The sequence below is a fragment of the Callorhinus ursinus genome, unplaced genomic scaffold (genome assembly GCF_003265705.2).
Source record: "Callorhinus ursinus isolate GAN/ISIS: 27379988/994484 unplaced genomic scaffold, GSC_fseal_2.0 scaffold50, whole genome shotgun sequence".
NCBI lineage: Eukaryota > Metazoa > Chordata > Mammalia > Carnivora > Otariidae > Callorhinus > Callorhinus ursinus.
In genome coordinates, this window is record NW_027397112.1 from 4691681 (window position 1) to 4711223 (window position 19543).

Below are 19543 nucleotides of genomic sequence, written 5' to 3' on the forward strand. Positions count from 1 at the left end.
ATTTATCTTAAACTAAAGAACTTCAAATTACCTTTGCTATCGCATAGTTTGGGAAGTTGAGGTTTAAGTAGGAATGCTTTCCTAGGTAGTATTTACCTTATCCAACCTTAATATTTCTATTTTCAGATCTTGTGTAGTATTGGATATGTCTCATCTCTGGTTTTCTTGACATATGTGATTTCATTCATTTTTCGCAATGGGAGAAAAAATAGTGGTATTTGGTCATTTTTCTTCTTAATTGTAAGTATGCACATAGTGCATATTATTTGATTTTTAAATCATTTTTAAATAATTTTAAGAATATGTATTTTAAAGGTACAATCAACAAGAGGGACAATGTCGAACTAAAAATCTTCTGCATAGCGAACAAAGCAATCAACAAAATGACAGGGCAACCTATGGAATGGGGAAAATATTTATAAACCATATATGTCAATTATATCTCAAAAAAGCTGGGTGGGGGAAGGAGAATCATTTAAGGATGAAATTAATCTGACCAAGAAATAAATTAGAATAAAGAATTTAAGAAAATTAAAAAATGCTATAAAAGCACTGGTAGAGACCACTGAATTCTGTTAAACATGCATGAAGATTGCAAAATTTTGGGAATCATGGTTATAACATTTATATAAAAAAATCCACAAAGTGAAATAGTGCCTTTTATAAAGTGAGCATAACTTTAGTAACAAATCCTAAGAAAGATAGGGACACCTAGGTGGTTCAGTCAGTTAAGCATCTGCCTTCACCTCAGGTCATGATCTCAGGGTCCTGGGATCGAGTCCCACATTGGGCTCCTTGATCAGTGGGGAACCTGCTGCTCCCCCTGCTTGTGCTCTCTCTTTCTTGCTCTGACAAATAAATAAATAAAATCTTTAAAAAAAGAAAGATAGAGTAAAAAAGAGTATCATTGATAAATTAATTTGGAAAATCAAAGACAGTTCTCTAAATAAAAAGATGACAAAGCAAACCCAGAAATAAAATTAGAAGAAGAGGAATAGTCCAGTATGATTTATTTTAGATTGAGATGATGGTTCACTATTAGGAGCTTTCAAACTAAGAGAGGTGAACTGCATGAATTAAGAAAACACCATATAATTCCTTTAAAAATGCCCAGTAAAATGTATAAGCACAGGAAGGACAAATTACTAAAAACCAGTGGCAAATATTACAGTACATAGTAAACTTATACAGCTATTCACCTAATATCAGCAATAAAACAAGGACACCTACAGTAACTAGTTATAGCACCCAGTGTCAGTGAGGTGGTGTAACATGGCACACTCATTCAAGTTCATAAGAGCATAGATTGTCACCATCTTTTTGAAAAATAATCTGTTAGTAACTGCTGAAAATGGGAATCCACATAAATTTTAACCTGCATTTACATTTCTCAGAATCTTTCCTAAAAGACTAAGGGTGTTGGGGCACCTGGGTGGCACAGTCAGTAAGGTGCCGGACTCTTGGTTTCAGCTCAGGTCATGACCTCAGGGTTGTGAGATCGAGCCCCGTGTCCGGCTCTATGCTCAGTGTAGAGTCTGCTTGAGATTCTTTCTCCCTCTCCCTCAGCTCCTCCCACTTGTGCTCAGTCTCTCTCTTTCTCTCTAAAATAAAATAAATAAATCTTGGAAAAATAAAGATTAAGAGTGTCAGTAGATAAGGATTTATGTAGGCCATTATTTATAGGAGCAGAGAAATTGAAACAACACATTTTCTACAGGCAAAATTGTTGAATTCTTGCATATCCACTCAAAGAAATACTATGCAGCTGTGAAAATGAATAACTGGTATGTCTAAACCCCAACAGATGTCTATGACCTCCTGTGAAATGAAAAAAAAAAGAAAAAGGCTGAGCAATGTGTGATAAAGAGCCCTCTTGTCAGATTCTGAATTTCAGCAAGAACTCCAGCTGATTTGCATGCACACTGAATTTGAGAAGCCCTAGTGTGTCTTAAAAATGTCACAGTCAATCAAATACAGAATTCTGATACAATCCTCTGTCGCAAAGCAAAAAAACATGGTGGCAGTACTGCCTTGTGAGGGGAAAGTTAAAAATAAGAACATTTACAAGATGAATTCCCACCCTCTTGGAAAATATACTCAAATTCAGATTTGTTACACTTTAGTGAAATTAGGATGCTTTTTTTTTTTTTTAGATCACCATCTTCTCAATAGTTGCTACGGATCTAAATGAATATGGATTTCTAGGGTTATTTCTCTGCACCATATTAATACCACCTTTCACACTGATTGGTTCTCTATTCATTTTCTCTGAGGTAAGTAATTTCACACCTGTCCTCAGGTCGTGAAGTGTGTAGCATTGGAGATAGCCTAGGATACTGTAGAAATGTAGATGGAGTCCTTATCTACAAAATTTGAAATCTCTGTCTTGGAAAGGTCATTCTCTTACCACAGGCAAGGGTTATGTTATTCAATAAGAAGCTCTGCCTTGGTTCATGAAGGTCAAGGGCGGTTCTGCAGTAGTGGAATTTTATAGTTCTTGTGATAAGCCTCTCTCCTGGGACCAAATGACCCTACTGGGAGGCTAATGAGATGCACTTTTTCTGTTAATTTTGGACATATTGGGTTTAAGATTCCTAATAGGCACACAATGGGAAATGCCAAGTAGCCAGTAGGATGTATAAGTCTGAAATCCAGCATATGGTTACTTGAGATCCATCAGCATATAACTGATATCTAAGTGACAGCACTAGATAATATAACCTACAGAGTAAGAACAGTTCGAATAAAAAGTGGGCCAAAGATTTGGCCTTGACTCCAAAATTTAAAGATTGGTTAGAAGAGTCAGCCAGGGAGGTTGAGGAGGAGCCCGTGAGGTAGGAGAAAAAGTGGGGAACTGTTGAGTGCCAGAATCTCTTCTCAGAAACTCTCCTTAAATGCTTAAAGTATCCGTACAGAAGGACATGTGCCAGATGGCAGTAAAGAATATTTCAGGAAGGAGCGAGTGATTCAACCATCAAACGAGAGGTCTAGAAAGTTGATGACTGAGAAGAAGACCACTGGATTCGACTACATGAAAGTCATCGGTGCTATTAGCCAGACAGAATTCAAGGAAAGGGTGAACACCAAACCTAACAAGAGCGAGCTTAGTAGATACTGTGATATGAGGAAGTAGTGCTGTAGAGACACCTACTTCTAGTTTCACTGAAAAGAATAACAGAGATGGGAAAGTAGATGGATGAGGAAACTACCTTTTTGTTTATAAGAAGGGAGATAACGTGCTTATAGGAGAAAAAATTTTGATGAAAAGAGAGACATGAACTACCTAAGAAGCCAACTCCTCGAATAGCTGAGGAAAACAAAACATCATATAGCACCCAAGCAGAGAGGTTGCTTTCCATCAAAGCAGGAACATTCCATCTATTTATGAAGATCGTAGCCAGAGGCAGATAATTTAATGGCTTTGATGGTAGTAAACGCATGATTCTCTTCTGAGTGATCCTCCTTTCTTGGGGAAAGAGATGAAGTTATCAACTTAAAGTGAGGTGAACAGGGGGGGTGTTGGGATGTTGAGGATAGAGGAAAAGATGTAAACAATTATTTAAGAAAGTAGATCACCAGTAGAATTGGCAGGGGGTATTAAAAGACCCCTTGCCCTACTTTGCAAGTGCAGTCAACAAAGCTGATAGTTTCTCTTATCATAGTGTCCTTCCCAGATGCAGTTCAGGGCAGGTGGAGTTGGGTTCAATCAGGGTTAGTGTTTTGCCAGTTGAGTCTGACCAAGAAAAGGATAAAGGTAGAATCAATGTGGCAATGAGCAGTGGTTCTGTATAAGGAGGGATTGTAACAGTGGACCATGGAGATTCTAAGCTGGGGAATGATGAAGTTAAGGAGATGAGGGGGTTTATGGACAGTGGCACAGTGGTGGGGTTGGTGGGTTGGAGGGTCACCACCTCCAAATTATGGAGCAAGGATGGTAGAGCAAGGAAGCTGAAGAAATAGAACATAGTAGACAGGGCAAAGATGAGAGTGCCTGAAGCTGGTTTGGGATGTGGTACAGTGTTTGGAAGCGGGTGACAGAGGCACGTAGGAGAACAAGATTATTTGAAATAATGTCAGCGTCCTGGAAAACCATTCAATGAGAAAAATATAATCATCTTTTCTAGATGATGGATGGCTGTGATAGAGATTTCCTCTGTCAGCTTAACATTGCTCAGAAAAAAGTCCTGGGAAATACAGCTCAAGAAACAAAATTGGTTCTTTACTCTTTATTTACTAAGGAGTCGGGGGATGTTTCAGAATGTATTGTGAATCGAATGGAAATCATGCACTTATGTATTATGCATGTATATTCTGTATATTATGCACGTGTTGTAAAGCTAATGAAAACCGTGCCAAATTCCAGGTGAAGAGTTTTGTCTTTAGCATGGAGAGTTGTCATGATTATTCTTAAGAGTGGGTGGAGCAAGGGACAGAGCAATGTATTGGTTCCAGGGCTTTTAGGGAAGGAGCACAAATGTAGGGAGAAAGGCAGGTAAAAGTTAGGGAAGAGGGTTTGTCTTAAGACAGATCTTGCCCATGGCTTCAGTGGTCCCCAACACCACCCAGGATTCTCTTAGCACGGAGAATCCTGTTGACTCGCAGTGTTCTAAAAGCATCCGAGCCTCTAGGCCAGCACAGGAGAGGAGGTTACTGAGTGACTTTGGAAGCGAGGAAGACACATAACACAGTTGGAAATCGACTTTTACCTGATGCTCGAGAGAACGCTGGCAAAGTCATTAGAAGGACATTAATGTGTCTTACATGAGATGAGATTTGAGAACAGATACAGGTTCATCTAAACCTACTTTTCCTCATTTTACAGATTTCTCCTGACTCCATGGATTATTTAGGAGCTTCAGAACATCAAATTGCGTTTCTGGCACCGCTCATAGTAAGAGTACATTTCCATTTAAATGTTCTTACATGAGGGGGACACATTTGTTTGCTTAGCATTAAGTTAAAAAGTTTAACTTTGGCACTTAAAAATGCAGTATTTTAGGCATCTGAAGCAACACACCACACACACAGAGGCTTTAAAATTTGGACCGCTTTCTTTATAACAATCATCTGACATGGAGTATAGAGCCCAAACTCTCAATGGCATGAATAGTCCTGGTACCAACTTACTACTATCTTGTCTATTACAGCTTCTCTGAAGAACAGTGAAGCTAGCTCTGAGAGTTTCATTGGATATTAAATCGATTGTCTTTATAAATTCCAATACTGAACTTGTTTTTATGGTGATTTCTAATATTGATTGTCTTTTTCTCCCCTTAGCCTTATCTCCACTTTTGCATTTTTGTTTTTGTTCTCCGGTGTCTGGAAGTGAACTTTAGGAAGAAATCAATGAGAAAAGATCCTGTGTTCAGGTTGAGAAAATTCAAATACAATTTCATGTTTTATTTTAATATTCATTGTTTAAAAACATTTTAATATGCTTAAGTTAATTGAGTAAAAATAACTTGACAGGATTGTTTTTTTAGGGATTGTATAGTGTACAAAATTATTATAATTCACAATACTTTAATGAGCTTACAATCTAATGAGGGAAGCCACATCAGCACACGTGAGACACTGAAAAATTAAGGAATTTCATTGACATACTAAAAGAAAGTTATATACGAAAGATAAAATCTTTAAAATAACTGGTAAGTATAGATAAGCAATCGGTAAGTGTAGCCAGTCCAGGAAGGTAGGGTAGTCTGAGCAAAAGAACAGAAGTTGATATAAATGCCATCTTCCTGTAGATTTGAGTAGACAGCTGGAAAGAACTTGAAAGTTTGTATCGGAAGATAATGGAAAATTAAATTAAAGCTGAATTTTAGAGGGTGTTGGAATAGAGAAGTGTAGGAAAGATTTTGCAAATTACATAATGGCAAATCAAGACAGGCGTGTTTTGGAAACCTCACCTAACTCACAAAATATGAATCAAATTCAAGTGTAAAGTAGGTGGTAGGGCAGGAGCATGACAAGAATCAGCAGACAACAGCAATCTTTGATGGCATGAAGGAGGGAGAAGATTAGAATCAGCAGCAATCAGTGGTGGGGGTGATGAAGGAAAGAACTGGATAGATAGCAGTCAGGAAGGGGTGATGCTGAAACATTCCTAAGAAGTGACAATGCTCACATACTGGTGATTATGTGTCCTGGATTTTCTGGGATGTGTCTCGAATTCCAAATGTTTCAATCCACAGTTCTTGCAAAGTCTTCAGAATTCCAAAATATCTGTGCCAAAATTACAGTTCCTAGATGCCTTTCTCACACAACCGTGCCCCAAAATCTTTTGCCAGAGAATGTGTCCTGTTTTATTATTATTATTATTTTTAAAAGTCACAACCAACAAGGAAAAGTAAACCTAGGGAAAAAGCAAGAGTTGCATCACTTGACTCATCACGGAAACCAGGTTGTTTGCAAGGCAGATGGCGCAGAGCCGAAAAATGGGGGTTACGTTGTACTCACAGTGAATCCATTCACATAATTGAGAGCAGTCTACGGAAAGCTCATTTTTGCTACAAGTTTTTCAACTGGAAACCTGTGATTGTCACACTGTTTTGATTTTAGAATTTCTCCAAGAAGCAGTGGCATTTTTCCAAACCCAGAAGAACCCGAAGGAGAGGATGAAGATGTTCAGATAGAAAGAAGGAGAACCACAAACGCCGGGGCCGTTGAAGACTTTGATGAGGTAGAACGACTAAAAACATTCATCTGAGTATTTTGAAAAATACTTTGCGGTTCTTTCGTCCTTACACACATAGCTCAGCACTTGACTTCACTGAATATGCAATGTCCACAGACATAGAACAAGGGAAACACACACACATACGCACAGGCACAGACTTGCTAATGCATTTCTCAGGGTTGTATTTTGGGTAAGAGAAGCTACACATTACAAAACCTAAGTAAGACATTGTGATTCTTATGAACTGAGTAAAGCTTACTGCGAGAGGAGAGAGCCCATCCGAGGTGTATGTGTGTTTGTGTGCATGTGTGCACGTGTGTGTATGTGAGTGTGTGTCTTAACAGTCCTGTTGGTTTGGTGGATGTCTCTCTTCCTATTTTCTGAGAAAGAGAAGCACAGATCATGCGATACGGTGCAAATGTTATTTCCCTGCAGGAATAGAGATTGGGAAATTTCACTTGAAAATGGCAGTTTCTGGGGGAAGGACTTGTCTGAGTCATGATTCTGTAACAGGGAAAAACGTGGTTGGAGGGAATATGGCGCACTCACTCATTTCAAGGTAAGAATAAAGCCCCATTGTTATTTACTTGTCTCTACAGAAACCCGTCATCATTGCTAGCTGTCTACGGAAGGAATATGCAGGCAAAAAGAGAAACTGCTTTGCGAAGAGGAAGAAAAAAGTGGCCATAAGAAATGTCTCTTTCTGTGTTAAAAAAGGTTGGAGACAGTAGTTTTAACTGTTGGCAGAGCTATCTTGACGTCCCAAGATGAGGTCTTTGGGAGGAAATAATAGTACCCGAATCTGGGGCCATCTGTTGATAATCATGAAAGGCAGCCCACTCATCTACAGGCACACGCAGATCCGTCCTGCTTAAAAGCCTCAGTTATGATAACAGTGTTTTTTCTTTGCCTAAGAAGACAGTTCTGTCTGTTCTGTTAAAACAGGCAAACAAACAAAAAAAGAACAACACCAAAAAAAAAAAAAAAAAGGAGGCAGTTAAGAAGGATGTTATAGCTTTCAAAGTACCATTAATTTCACAACAGGGAATGTACGCAAGAGGAAACTCACTGGGACACAGCAGTGCAGTCTCCATCCTAACAAAGAGCACGTTTTGTGAAAGTGTCTGTTAAATGCAACAGACTTTGGGACCAAAATTTGTTTCTGTTCCAGCTCAGCATCTTAGTGGCTATATGACCATGGGCATGGGCAAGTTATATATCCTCCTTACCCCTCAGTTTCTTTGCCTATAAATTGAAGCCAGTAACAACGCTTAGGGGTGTTTGTGTGTGTGTGTGTGTGTGTGTGTGTGTGTGTGTGTGTGTGTGTGTGTGTAGAACAGACGAATTAATGCATTCATGCACTTCACACAGAGCCTGACACATAGTGAGCCCCCCAGTAGTATTTGCTTTTAGATTTATTGTAATTATTTGAAGTTCTAAGCATACCTATTTCTTTCAGGTGAAGTTATAGGGCTCTTAGGACACAATGGAGCTGGTAAAAGTACAACCATTAAGATGATAACTGGAGATACAAATCCAACCGCAGGGCAGGTCAGTAAACCACACAGAAATATGGTCATTAATGCTGCCTTGAACAAGCACTAACCCGTGAACATTGATGACAGTCTTAAAAATACATAAATGATCCTTTCTTATGAATCCATTGAGTTATGCATGGAATGAAGAGGATTAATTAAAAACTTCTCCTTAATTCCAAAAATAGTGAGGTGCCAAAAAGGGCTCCATGTTATCTACACTATAGTTTTATTGAATGAAAAGTAGTGACATTAAAAGGAAGTGTTTTGGTAAAAGTAAAGCTGAACATTAGCTTTATTCAGGTCAGAGACCTTTGGGTTTTTTATTTTTTATTTTTTGTTAACTTATGTATCCTAAGAATTTGTTGAAATGAATTGTCAAGATCCAGGATTTATTCAGAAAAGAGAGGTCATAGATTAGAGGAAAAAAAATAAGGATTGTCTAAATTCCCAATCAAAAGCTAGAATGGTATGTGAATGTCACGTGGTAGTACGTCTAGGCCAAGTTGGATAACATGATGGCCAGAGGTCCACAGGGACCACAACACTGAGGAGGACCTGCTGCTGACATTTGACGGAAGGTTGAGGGCAGAGGCAGTGGGACCAGGAAGAGAGGTTGTCTCGGCGTGTGGATTGCAACATAAGTTTCCGAATTGTCTTTCCATTTCTCCTCTTGCCTCACACAGCATCAGAACAGTCCTTAAAAGATGCAGATGAGATCATGTCACTATCCTGCTTATCATCCTTCACTTAGAATTGATCCAAAATCTTTAGCATGGCCAAAAAAAGGCCCTGGGCTCTGCTCACCCCTTGCTCACATTGGCCTTTGGTCATCATCCCTCTGTAGGACCTTTGGGTTTATTTTTCCATTGGCTAGAGTGCTCCTCCTTTGGCTTTGTACTTGGTTACCTCCTTCTCAACACTTTAAAATTTACCTCCCCAAAAGGATTTGCCCTGACTACACTCATGGCTACATTGGATCTTCCCTTTTCACTCTTTATCACATTTATTGCCTTGAAAGCATTAAGCAGGGGCTATAATTCATCCATATATGTGTCTACTTGTTTTTATTTTCCATTTCTCTGTCTAGATTGAAAGCTCTGTGAGCCCACATTAACTAGTTCTCTCCTCCTTTGTATTGGGGAAAGACAACATAGAGTTGAGGTCAAGAGCTTGGATTCTGAAGGCAGAGTCCAGCTTTAACTCCCAGGTTTACCTTGTGTGACCTTCTGCAAGTTACTAAATGAATGCACATGTTACTTTTCTCCTATGTGAAACAGGGACGATAAAACTAATACCTGAGTCATATAGGATTTTTCTAAGGATAAAGTAATTCAAAACACATAAAATGCTTAGATTCTAGCACATAGTAAGCACTGGTACACATTACCTGTTAATATTGTCATATAGCACAGTGATTGGCTCATAAAAATAATGAATGCTATTTATTAGTATTTACTGGTTCCTATGCGCCAGACTAGTGCTAAGGACTTTTCATTTATTATCTTAGTTCAGAATTTCTTAAGTTTGGCACTGGTAACATTTTGGTCTAGGTCTTTTTTTTTTTTTTTTTTTGTGAGGGACTGTCCTATACAGCATCCCTGGTCTCTAGCCATTCAATTCCAGCAGCACCCAAGTGTAACAACCAAAAACATCTCCAGGCATTACCAAATGTCCTTGGAAAGAAGATTGCCCCTGATTGAGAACCACTGCCATTTTTAATGCTCACAATAAACTTGCGCAACAGATCCTATAATTATAGCTAGTTTAACATTGGGGAAATAGAATCCTCAACAAGTGTCTACTCCTTTGAATGTTTGGATCAGTGAAGGAAGTCAAACAATGAACAACCAAGTAAGCCACCCTGAATCCAACCAAGGTAATGGACTTGGATATAAAGTCTGTAGAGAGATATGACAATGTGGAATATGTTCCTTTTGATTTATTGAGTTTTTGCCATCTTTCGCCTACAGCGAAGTGGTCACTTATTTACATTTGCACTCTTGGCAGCTGTGCGTGTACGAGGACATCACTGAATTACGCACTCATGTGCCCATATGCGTGTATACACAATTTTGGGCTGAATGTGGGAATGAACTTTTTGTGCAGGTGATTTTGAAAGGGAGCAGTGAGGGGGACTCCCTCGGGTTCCTGGGATACTGTCCTCAGGAGAACGTGCTCTGGCCTAACCTGTCAGTGAGGGAACATCTAGAGGTGTTCGCTGCCATCAAAGGGCTGAAGAAAGGGGACGCCACAGTCACCATCACACGGTACGTGGGGGAGACACACCGGTTCTCTCCTGGAGGGTTGTGATAGGAAAGATGTTCCCACAGAAATAAGGAAGGGAGATTCTAACCGTTGACTCCACACCTGTGGGAGAAGACGTAGTTATCAAGAAGCCAGTGGAGTATTTTATTAAGCCTGGAGAGAAAAATGTTACTGATTATTCCTTAATATGGAAAGATGTCATTGAAAAATATGAATTTGACCACTATAAAAGGCTCATAAAGTATCCTAGGTAGTTTCAATTTTATGATCATTCAGAATGTCTCTAATGTCTCTAAAGAGAATGTCTCTAAAAAGAAAATGTCTCTAATACAGTGTTTGTTCTGATTTACCCATTCCCCACACACATTCCCCATAGTTTGGGGGTAATGTGGATTGACTCACTCTGCTTCCTCCAGGTTGGTGGATGCGCTCAAGCTGCAGGACCAGCTGAAGCTGCCCGTGAAGGCCTTATCCGAGGGAATAAAGAGGAAGGTAAGAGGGGGGCTCGGTGTTACTCTGCGCACCCCACACGTCGGTGCCAGACACGCTGTTCCTCCCGTTCCAGGTGTGCTTCGCGCTGAGCATCCTGGGAAACCCATCGGTGGTGCTTCTGGACGAGCCGTCCACGGGCATGGACCCCGAGGGGCAGCAGCAAATGTGGTGAGATGTCATGAGTAATCCTAAGTGAACTGATTAGTCCTATAACGACTAGTCTTCAAAATCATTGTTTATAAGGCAAAAGACAACCCATTATTAGGAAATGCAATATTAAGGGCGAAAAATCTGATGCCCTATCACAGCCAGTTTTTATTAAGGAGAAAAAGATAATTCTAACACCCTAATACTCTTAAGAATCTTGTTTTTATCATAGATCTTTGGGGTATGCATGGCCCATTTTTATACTCAACCACATCAGTCTATTACTCAGTTTCAATTTCTACAGCATCACCTGATACACAGTTCTTATGAGGAAAAAAGAAATCCCAAGTTCTTAGGACGATTCTGAAATCTGCTGTTTTGTATTTTAGGGTTTATATCATTATTATCATGCTTTTAAATAAGTGCTCCTCGTTTTCTGTCTTTCTTCCCACTGCCCTCTCATACATATCCTTGGAATTCAGCATTTTTCTAAATAACCTTTTACCCAATATCATCTTCTACCTTCAGCACCAGCCACGTTCTGAATTATATTACTCTACCCGATAGTTTGGGTATTTACATGAATGCTGTCCCTCCAAAACTCCTTTTTTTGTCTAAACCGAATTCACGACTTATTTCATGTGTGCTGGTAAAACGTGTTTAAAAGATGAGAAGACATCTTACGTTGAGCATTCCCACCAGCTAACATTGCCCCTAACCTCCCTTTAGGCAGGCGATCCGGGCCACCTTTAGGAACACGGAGAGGGGCGCCCTCCTGACCACTCATTACATGGCAGAGGCAGAGGCCGTGTGTGACCGCGTGGCCATCATGGTGTCCGGAAGGCTGAGGTGGGTGCCTGTTCAAACCCACCCTTGGCTCCCAGTGGGCCTTGAGCAAAGGACATTTCCCTGCACAGGGTTATCACTGTCCGGGGCTGGAGTGGCCTGGCCCTGGACTCCAGAGGCTGAAAGTCACTGGCAATCGATTTATCTTCTCCTTCTCTTCCTTGACTTCATCCTCCTCTGACCTCCAGATGTATCGGTTCCATCCAACACCTGAAAAGCAAATTTGGTAAAGAGTATCTGCTAGAGATGAAGGTGAAGACCCCTGCCCAGGTGGAGCCGCTCCACTGCGAAATTCTGAGACTTTTCCCCCAGGCTGCTCGGCAGGAAAGGTAAAGGGGTTGGCTTGTTTCATCTTTTTTGTTTTTCTATTATGGCAAAGAGAAATAAAAGCTTTACTTGATCATTCTTCTTTTTTTGTTAGCTCTATGGTAATTGTGACTTAATTAATTAGAGGTTAATCTCTAATTAACTGTGATTTTATTTATTGATTAATTATTAGAGAAAGGCCCAATTCCAAGGGAATTTCCTTCCACAGGAGGGATATAAGAGAGCAAAGTACTGATTGGGAAGCTGATTGTTGTAAGGGAATTCACATTCCTGGCGGCTCTATCATGTGCCAGGTCCTAATGTGTGCATGGACCTTGGTCATCTGGATCCTTTCTACAGGGTAAAACCATCCCCATTAAATGCAACCACTTGTCTAAAGCCGGGACCCGGTGCCAGGCATCTGTCAAAGCTCAGTGAGGGGTGGCTCTTAGCATTTTTATTATTATCGGTAATGGCACTTGAGGTCATTTTGATCATGCCAAATCCTAGTGGTGGAGCCAAGAGGTGAACTCAGTTCTTTGTACTTAAATGCTATTCTCTTTTCACTAAGGAAGAAGGATGATAAGTCATCCTGCCTCTCCCCATCTTGGGGTGCAAGTGCTGCTGGTCTCCTCTGTCTCCCATTCCTCCCAAGAGGGAGCCATACTGTGAGAGCCCCCTCCTGCTTCTGCTTGAATAAAGTGACTTCTTGTTGATTAAAGAACATTCCCACTACCACTGTATCCATGGCTCTGCAGACACGTACATCAAGACAAATTGTTGGTGACATTGTTGCTGTTTTTTAGACATGCATCCATTAATGGTTGTCTTCTTGAAACATGGAGCTCAGCCTCCCTCTCCATTCCTGGCAGGTACTCCTCCCTGATGGTCTATAAGTTGCCTGTTGAGGATGTGCACCCCTTATCGCAAGCTTTCTTCAAATTAGAGATAGGTAAGAGTGACTGTTTGGAGATAGGACTCCAGGAAACAGAGAAATTCAAATCTTGCATAAAACCAGTATAAGAAGTATTAAGACTTTTAATGGTGGTTCTCAACCATGAGTGATTCAGTAATGTCTGTGGATAGCTTTGGTTGTCACAACTGGGGCTGGAGTTGGGGGGTGCGACTGGTATCTTGTAGGTCAAGGCCAGGGATGATGCTAAACATCCTACAATGCACACAGGTCCACTCCCTCCCACAGCAAAGAAGGATCAGACCAAAATGTCATCAGTGCCAAGGTTGAGAAGTCCTATCCTAATTGAATGAGACTCTAGAGGGAAGAGATCATTGGCATTTAGGGCTGGAGTGTCCACAAATTCATACAAAAAAAAAAAAAAGACATTTGTTTTTGTCTGTATGTACTCTTAGATAGCGTTAGATGTTGATAAGGAGGTTCCTCTCTGTTGAGGTGGGCTAAGCCAAGTCTAGACTCTTGGATTGGGATCTTTACATAACTGCGTTGATCTATCATGGGCTCCGATTTTGCCTATCACACCAGTGTATGAAATAAAAAGCTGAGTCCCCCATCCCCTCTCTTTTCTTTTAAGTAGGCTCTACACCCAGAGTGTGAACTTCTGACCCTGAAATCAAGACCTCAGCTGAAATCGAGTCTGACACTCCACCAACTGAGCCACCCAGGCGCCCCTCTCCCCCTCTTCTTTTTTTTTAATTTTTTATTGTTATGTTAATCACCATACATTACATCATTAGTTTTTGATGTAGTGTTCCATGATTCATTGTTTGCATATAACACCCAGTGCTCCATGCAGAACGTGCCCTCTTTAGTACCCATCACCAGGCTAACCCATCCCCCCACCGCCCTCCCCTCTAGAGCCTCAGTTTGATTCTCAGAGTCCATAGTCTCTCATGGTTCGTCTCCCCCTCTGAATCCCCCCTTTCATTCTTCCCCTCCTGCTATATTCTTTTTTTTTAACATATAATGTATTATTTGTTTCAGAGGTACAGGTCTGTGATTCAACAGTCTTGCACAATTCACAGCACTCACCATAGCACATACCCTCCCCAATGTCTATCACCCAGCCACCCCGTCCCTCCCACCCCCCACCACTCTAGCAACCGTCAGTTTGTTTCCTGAGATTAAGAATCCCGGTGTTTATAGCAGCCCTGTCCACAATAGCCAAACTGTGGAAAGAGCCAAGATGTCCCCCTCTTCTTGATCTGTGCTTTCTTATTTGTCACCTGTCTGTCTTTAGAAGCCCCAAACATTCTAGTTCTTAGAGATATTTTTCTCCTTGATACAAGGTTATGATTGCCCCAGATAGCTTTTCTTTTTACTTCCTCCTTCTGCTGGTCACCTTTGCTCTAAGGTCCATGTAACCATTTTTCACAGTGGTCATTCTAGCCTAGTGACCAATTTTGCATCATTCCTGTGGGAAGGATTCCCACAACTGACTCGGATCAACATGAACGGTTTTATGACCAATTAGGAGCAGGGAGGGAGATATTCCAGAAAGAGCTGCGTCCCTAGAGTACAGTGAGCCTTTTCTTCAGAGCCTTCTAATGTTTCTGCTTTTAAACATGTTCCCTCCCACCTCAGATTCCTTCTGCTGTGTTTCATTTGCTAAAACTAAAGTTCTGCTTTGGGGGGGGAACCTAACTTTTTATCACAGTTTTCCACCCCACTGTGTCATGGAAATGTAAGTTAGCATTATTTTTTCCCTCCAAATGTTAGGTGAGATACAGTTACCTTCTCAGGCTCAATACATTTATTGAATGAGGTAGACCCCATAGTGTGTGAGCACAACCCATGTGCTGTGACTATTCCTGTGTCCTGCTACATAGACTCATTCCCCCATAGCATCAGATCACTTTGGTGTATTGCAAACTGCACAGAACTCCAGCCTCGCATGCCCACTCCAGGTCAGAGTTGCTTAGTTGCTTAATATTTGGAGACTTGAAGCTAGGGAGGTGGGAGGGTTGGTTTTATCGCCCTTCTTATCTTATTCCTCCTCTGCTCATCCACTGATCTTTTGAGCCTCTCTGGTGTGGGGTGTAAGGAGAGGGAAGAAGAACATGACAGCAAAGCTTGATTTGCTCATTAGAGCCAGACTATGGCATGAGGGCCTCCTGTGCAGAGAGGAGTTCCTTGAAGACTCCCTCTCCCCTCCCATCTGTAACCTCTGACTAAAGCTTCTACTCTGGGGTGGGTGATGCCTTCTCCTCTTGGTCTCTTGGTCTCTTGCAGCCCCTGGGCCACTTCTTGGAATTCCTTTCCCTTTCCAAGAAATCTCTTGGAGGACCTCCATTGGATGCAGCATCTTGGCCTCTCCAGACTCTGCCAGTCCAGGGCCATCACTGTCCACAATTTTTTATGTGTTCCCAGACTAGAGGCAAGGACCCAATCCCATGTCCCCAGATTATAGGTCAATCCCACCAGATCCTCTGTCCACGGAGGGGAGAAAGGAAATGCCACAGCAATCTGGACAACTGCCCACAAGAAAACTTTGCTTTCTAGTCTTACCTCTCGGTTCATTATTTTCTTCCTTTTATGTATCTGCACATTTGGGGGTCTTAATCACAGTCCACATTGATAACAGATGGTCAACTTAAAATTAGGATAATTCAAAAAAGTTTGGTTTAGGCAGGGACCATTTGCCAAGAGGCAAGGCACAGTACTAGACATAGCAGAAGAACTTCTTCATAGAAAAAGTTGCCATTCTCAGGTCCAAAGGGACTGAGAGAGGAAGCAGCGGCTGGAACCCGGGAGTAGAATCATGTAGAATTTGTGGCCTCGTGAGAAGCAGTGACTTTCAATCAAGGGACAAAGTTGATGTCAGGGAGGGAGTGAAGGAATAAAGGCCTTGACCTCCCCTCTCCTCTGTCCTTCCTCATGAGCTACCACTAGTGGAAACCACCAGAAAAAGCCTCTTAAGTCAGCCGATAGAGCAAAGAGCAGAGTAGAGAGAGTGAAGGCAAACGTCGAGGGGCACATGGTAGTGTTCTAGCACAGGGGAACTGTCTCTCCACTCACCCTGCCTAGGTGGTCTGGGACCTTGCACATTGTTTTCCAGTTTGGTGTGCCCCTGCCCAAACTCTAGGACAATGGGAGAGTATTTCCGTCCTGTTACAAGACCACAGGGTGAATTTGCCTTTCCATATTTAGCATATGTGCTGCCCAAGCGAGCCCCTGTCCTTCCATATTTAGTCCGAGAATATTTATCACCTTATCCTTCATGTTTAAAATCTGTGTGTATGTAGATTTTGTGCATAACTTGGTAAAATTCTCCAAATAGATGAACTCTTAACATCCGTCCATCCTTCTGCAGTTAAACAGAGCTTCCACCTGGAGGAGTACAGCCTCTCCCAGTCCACCCTGGAGCAGGTGGGTCAGTGTGCGTGACTCGGTTCATCCATGCACTATAAATGTACAGTGTGAGCGGATGCTTTGCACTCACTTGGAGCTACGGACGCAGCGTGACATCTCTCCCTCTTTATTTCTTGTCCGTCTCAGGTTTTCCTGGAGCTCTCCAAGGAACAGGAGTTGGATGACTTTGAGGAAGAACTTGACCCTTCAGTGAAGAGGAAACTCCTCCCACAGGAAGACCCTTAAGCCCCAAATACCCTATGTTTCTTTTTAGTCTTATGCCTCTTTTTAAAGATAATATTTTATGTAATTAATATATCTTATTTCAGATGTGATACAAAATGCTTTTGAAACTCACGTCCCCATTTTTCTCAATAACATGATGGATAGTAGGACTAAGGAGAAAAGGCAGTGAGAACAGTCTCAAAACCGGACCATGGGGCCTCTGTACCGGCAACTAAATCCCACCTGTCATACAGAAGTAAATCGAAAATGCATTTGTTGTAGAATGTTTGGATCTCTTCAAGATGACACAGAGATTGCTTTATTTTCGTTGTTTCAACATCAAAATTTTGAATATTTTCTTATCCTTTTGAATAAAGTGCACAAGTACAAAATAAGACATAATCCTGATTTTAGGGGAAAGAGAGGCAGTGATTACAGAACAGCACAGTATTTGCTTTTTTAAAAGTTTTTATTTAAATTCTAGTTGGTTAACGTACAGTGTAATGTTAACTTCAGGTGTTGAATATGGTGACACAGCGCTTCCATACAACACCTGGTGCTCATCCCAACAAGTATTTGCATTTTGTAATTCAGAGTTTGTTTGTTTGTTTTTGTTGTTGTTGTTTTTTGCTTATTCATAATAAATGGATTTTCCTTTTCTGTCATTTTTCACATTTTATATTGTACGGTCTATGGTTTGTCTGTTGTGACTATCAAGGAAATTTGAAACCTGTTTAAGTAATTTCAGTAAGAATTTGAATAATCAAGTTGAGGAAAGTTTAAAAATGACATATCTTACAATTTTGAAACATATTTCTGATTTTGTATGTTTTCTTATGATGCAAGGGTCTACTCTTATGCAGATCTTAATTTCTCATGTTTATGTATGTTATGACCTCTCCAACTGGTGACCCCGTAAACACCTTAAAATCAGTGCGATATACTTGTATACTCTTATTTAGGTAAGTTTTTTTGTTGTTCTTGCTACTATTGCTGTTGTTAGCTCTTATGGACTGAATTGTGTTCCCCTGAAATTCTTATGTTAAAGCCCCAAACTCCAGTGTGGCTGTATTTGGAGATAGGGCCTTTAAGGAGATAAAGGTTCAGTGAGATCATAAGATTAGGGCCTTAGTAACACTGGTATCTTTATAAGAAGGGGAAGAGACACCATATCTCTGTGCACTCACATGAGGACACAGCAAGGTGGTTATCTGCAAGCCAGGAAGAGAGACATCACCAGAAACCAAGTTTTCTGGTGCCTAGCCTGGGAGTCACCATTTGGAGATGAGCTGCCTACAGAGCTCCCTGGTCTGTGCAGGACCAAGGCATGAAACACACACCTACACACACTCCAGTGCAAAACCAAAAAGTGAAACCCCTACAAAACACTTTGTGGTATTGAGCTACTGAGGTTACTGAGACTGTGGGGTTGTTTGTTACAACGGATAGTCAACATTACCTTAACTAACACAGATCATGCCAGGAAATGGGTGGGGACAAAACCCTGGAGTAAGTATTTCTTGATGCAGTTGCCAAAGACCTTTGAACGATTCTAAGCTGCCTGTCCCCAGTCCTTGCCTGGATCAACTCTACAAGGGTGACCCTTCCTTTACTTTCAGCCCATTTGTGCCACACCTGCCTCAAAGTATAGCCAAATAACGGTAACTTCCAACCCAAGACATGGAAGTCTACTCTTCATTGTATTGTAAAAAGCCAAGAAGGGATGACCTAACTTAGATCTACAAAGTTATACTGAGTGAATGTGTGGAGTATTTGAAGTAGAAAGTAAGAATAATTTATTCCAAGGAATTAATAAATGAAAACATTACAGTGATTATGAATAAATAACTTTAATGATACTGGGTTTATTTTTCTCATACTAGATGTGCTTTTCTCAACAGTGGCACTGTTAACACTTTGTGCCAGAGATTTCTTTGTTGGGGGAGGGAGAAAGGAGAGGTTGTCCTGTGTATTATAAAATATTCAATGGCAATCCTGATCTGTACCCACTAGATTCCAGTAGCAATCTCCACCTGAGTGTGACAATCAAAAACATCTCCAGATATTGTCCAAATTACCCCATTGTATTACAATTATATGTCCTTAAGCTAACTGCTTGGTAATTTTATCATCTTGGAGTGAAGTAAAAAATGAATTCAAGACAGTGGATCTTGTTCATTTGGGGGTTTTGGTGTCTTGCATTAAATACTCTGGACTAAACTACAAAAATTGTTCTTTTTGAAGAAATCTAGAAAATTTGCAATAAAAACGGTCAATAAGACACATTTTAAAATTTGTAGGCATTGGAGTAACATCTGTTTGAAGTTCACGTCTCTTTGAAATTTTTAAAGAGAGGATAAGCCTCAGTAATGTGTTGTACAAAGGTCTGTGAATGATTTCGGTGAGGGAAAATGAAGACCCTCGCAAACTGGTGTGTCCCAAAGCAGTGGAACCTCTGAAAAAGCAAGTACGGCAAAGAGCACTGAAAGCTAAATGAGGCAGTTGGTTAAGTGACTGACTCTTGATTTGGGCTCAGATCATGACCTCAGAGTCGTGAGATCGAGCCCCGCATCAGACTCTGTGCTGGGTGTGGAGCTGCCTGGGATTCTCCTTCTGCCCCTCCCTGCCCTAGCTGCATACGCTTTCTCCCTCTCAAAAAATAAAAAAGTACATGTCTCTTGTTTCCATAAATACATATTAATATGTCTGAAATCTAACTGA

General features: G+C 40.9%; 1 protein-coding gene across 3 annotated transcripts in view; it reads left to right on the forward strand.

Annotated features, from left to right (window-relative positions):
* Positions 1–18986, forward strand: part of ABCA9 (ATP binding cassette subfamily A member 9) — a 64506-nt gene extending 45520 nt beyond the window's left edge. For 2 of the 3 annotated variants that reach the window (XM_073883199.1, XM_025889964.2), the window contains 15 exons: positions 127–240; positions 2154–2273; positions 4823–4891; positions 5278–5369; positions 6562–6682; positions 7279–7396; positions 8139–8230; positions 10324–10484; positions 10899–10974; positions 11048–11142; positions 11851–11970; positions 12156–12296; positions 13146–13225; positions 16560–16615; positions 16745–18986. In XM_073883199.1, the coding sequence (XP_073739300.1) occupies positions 127–240; positions 2154–2273; positions 4823–4891; positions 5278–5369; positions 6562–6682; positions 7279–7396; positions 8139–8230; positions 10324–10484; positions 10899–10974; positions 11048–11142; positions 11851–11970; positions 12156–12296; positions 13146–13225; positions 16560–16615; positions 16745–16843 (1554 nt within the window). In that variant the 3' untranslated portion in view covers positions 16844–18986. The remainder of the gene's footprint in view (positions 1–126; positions 241–2153; positions 2274–4822; positions 4892–5277; positions 5370–6561; positions 6683–7278; positions 7397–8138; positions 8231–10323; positions 10485–10898; positions 10975–11047; positions 11143–11850; positions 11971–12155; positions 12297–13145; positions 13226–16559; positions 16616–16744) is intronic. The other variant, XR_012375405.1, reaches the window with a different exon arrangement.
* Positions 18987–19543: the final 557 nt, after the last annotated feature.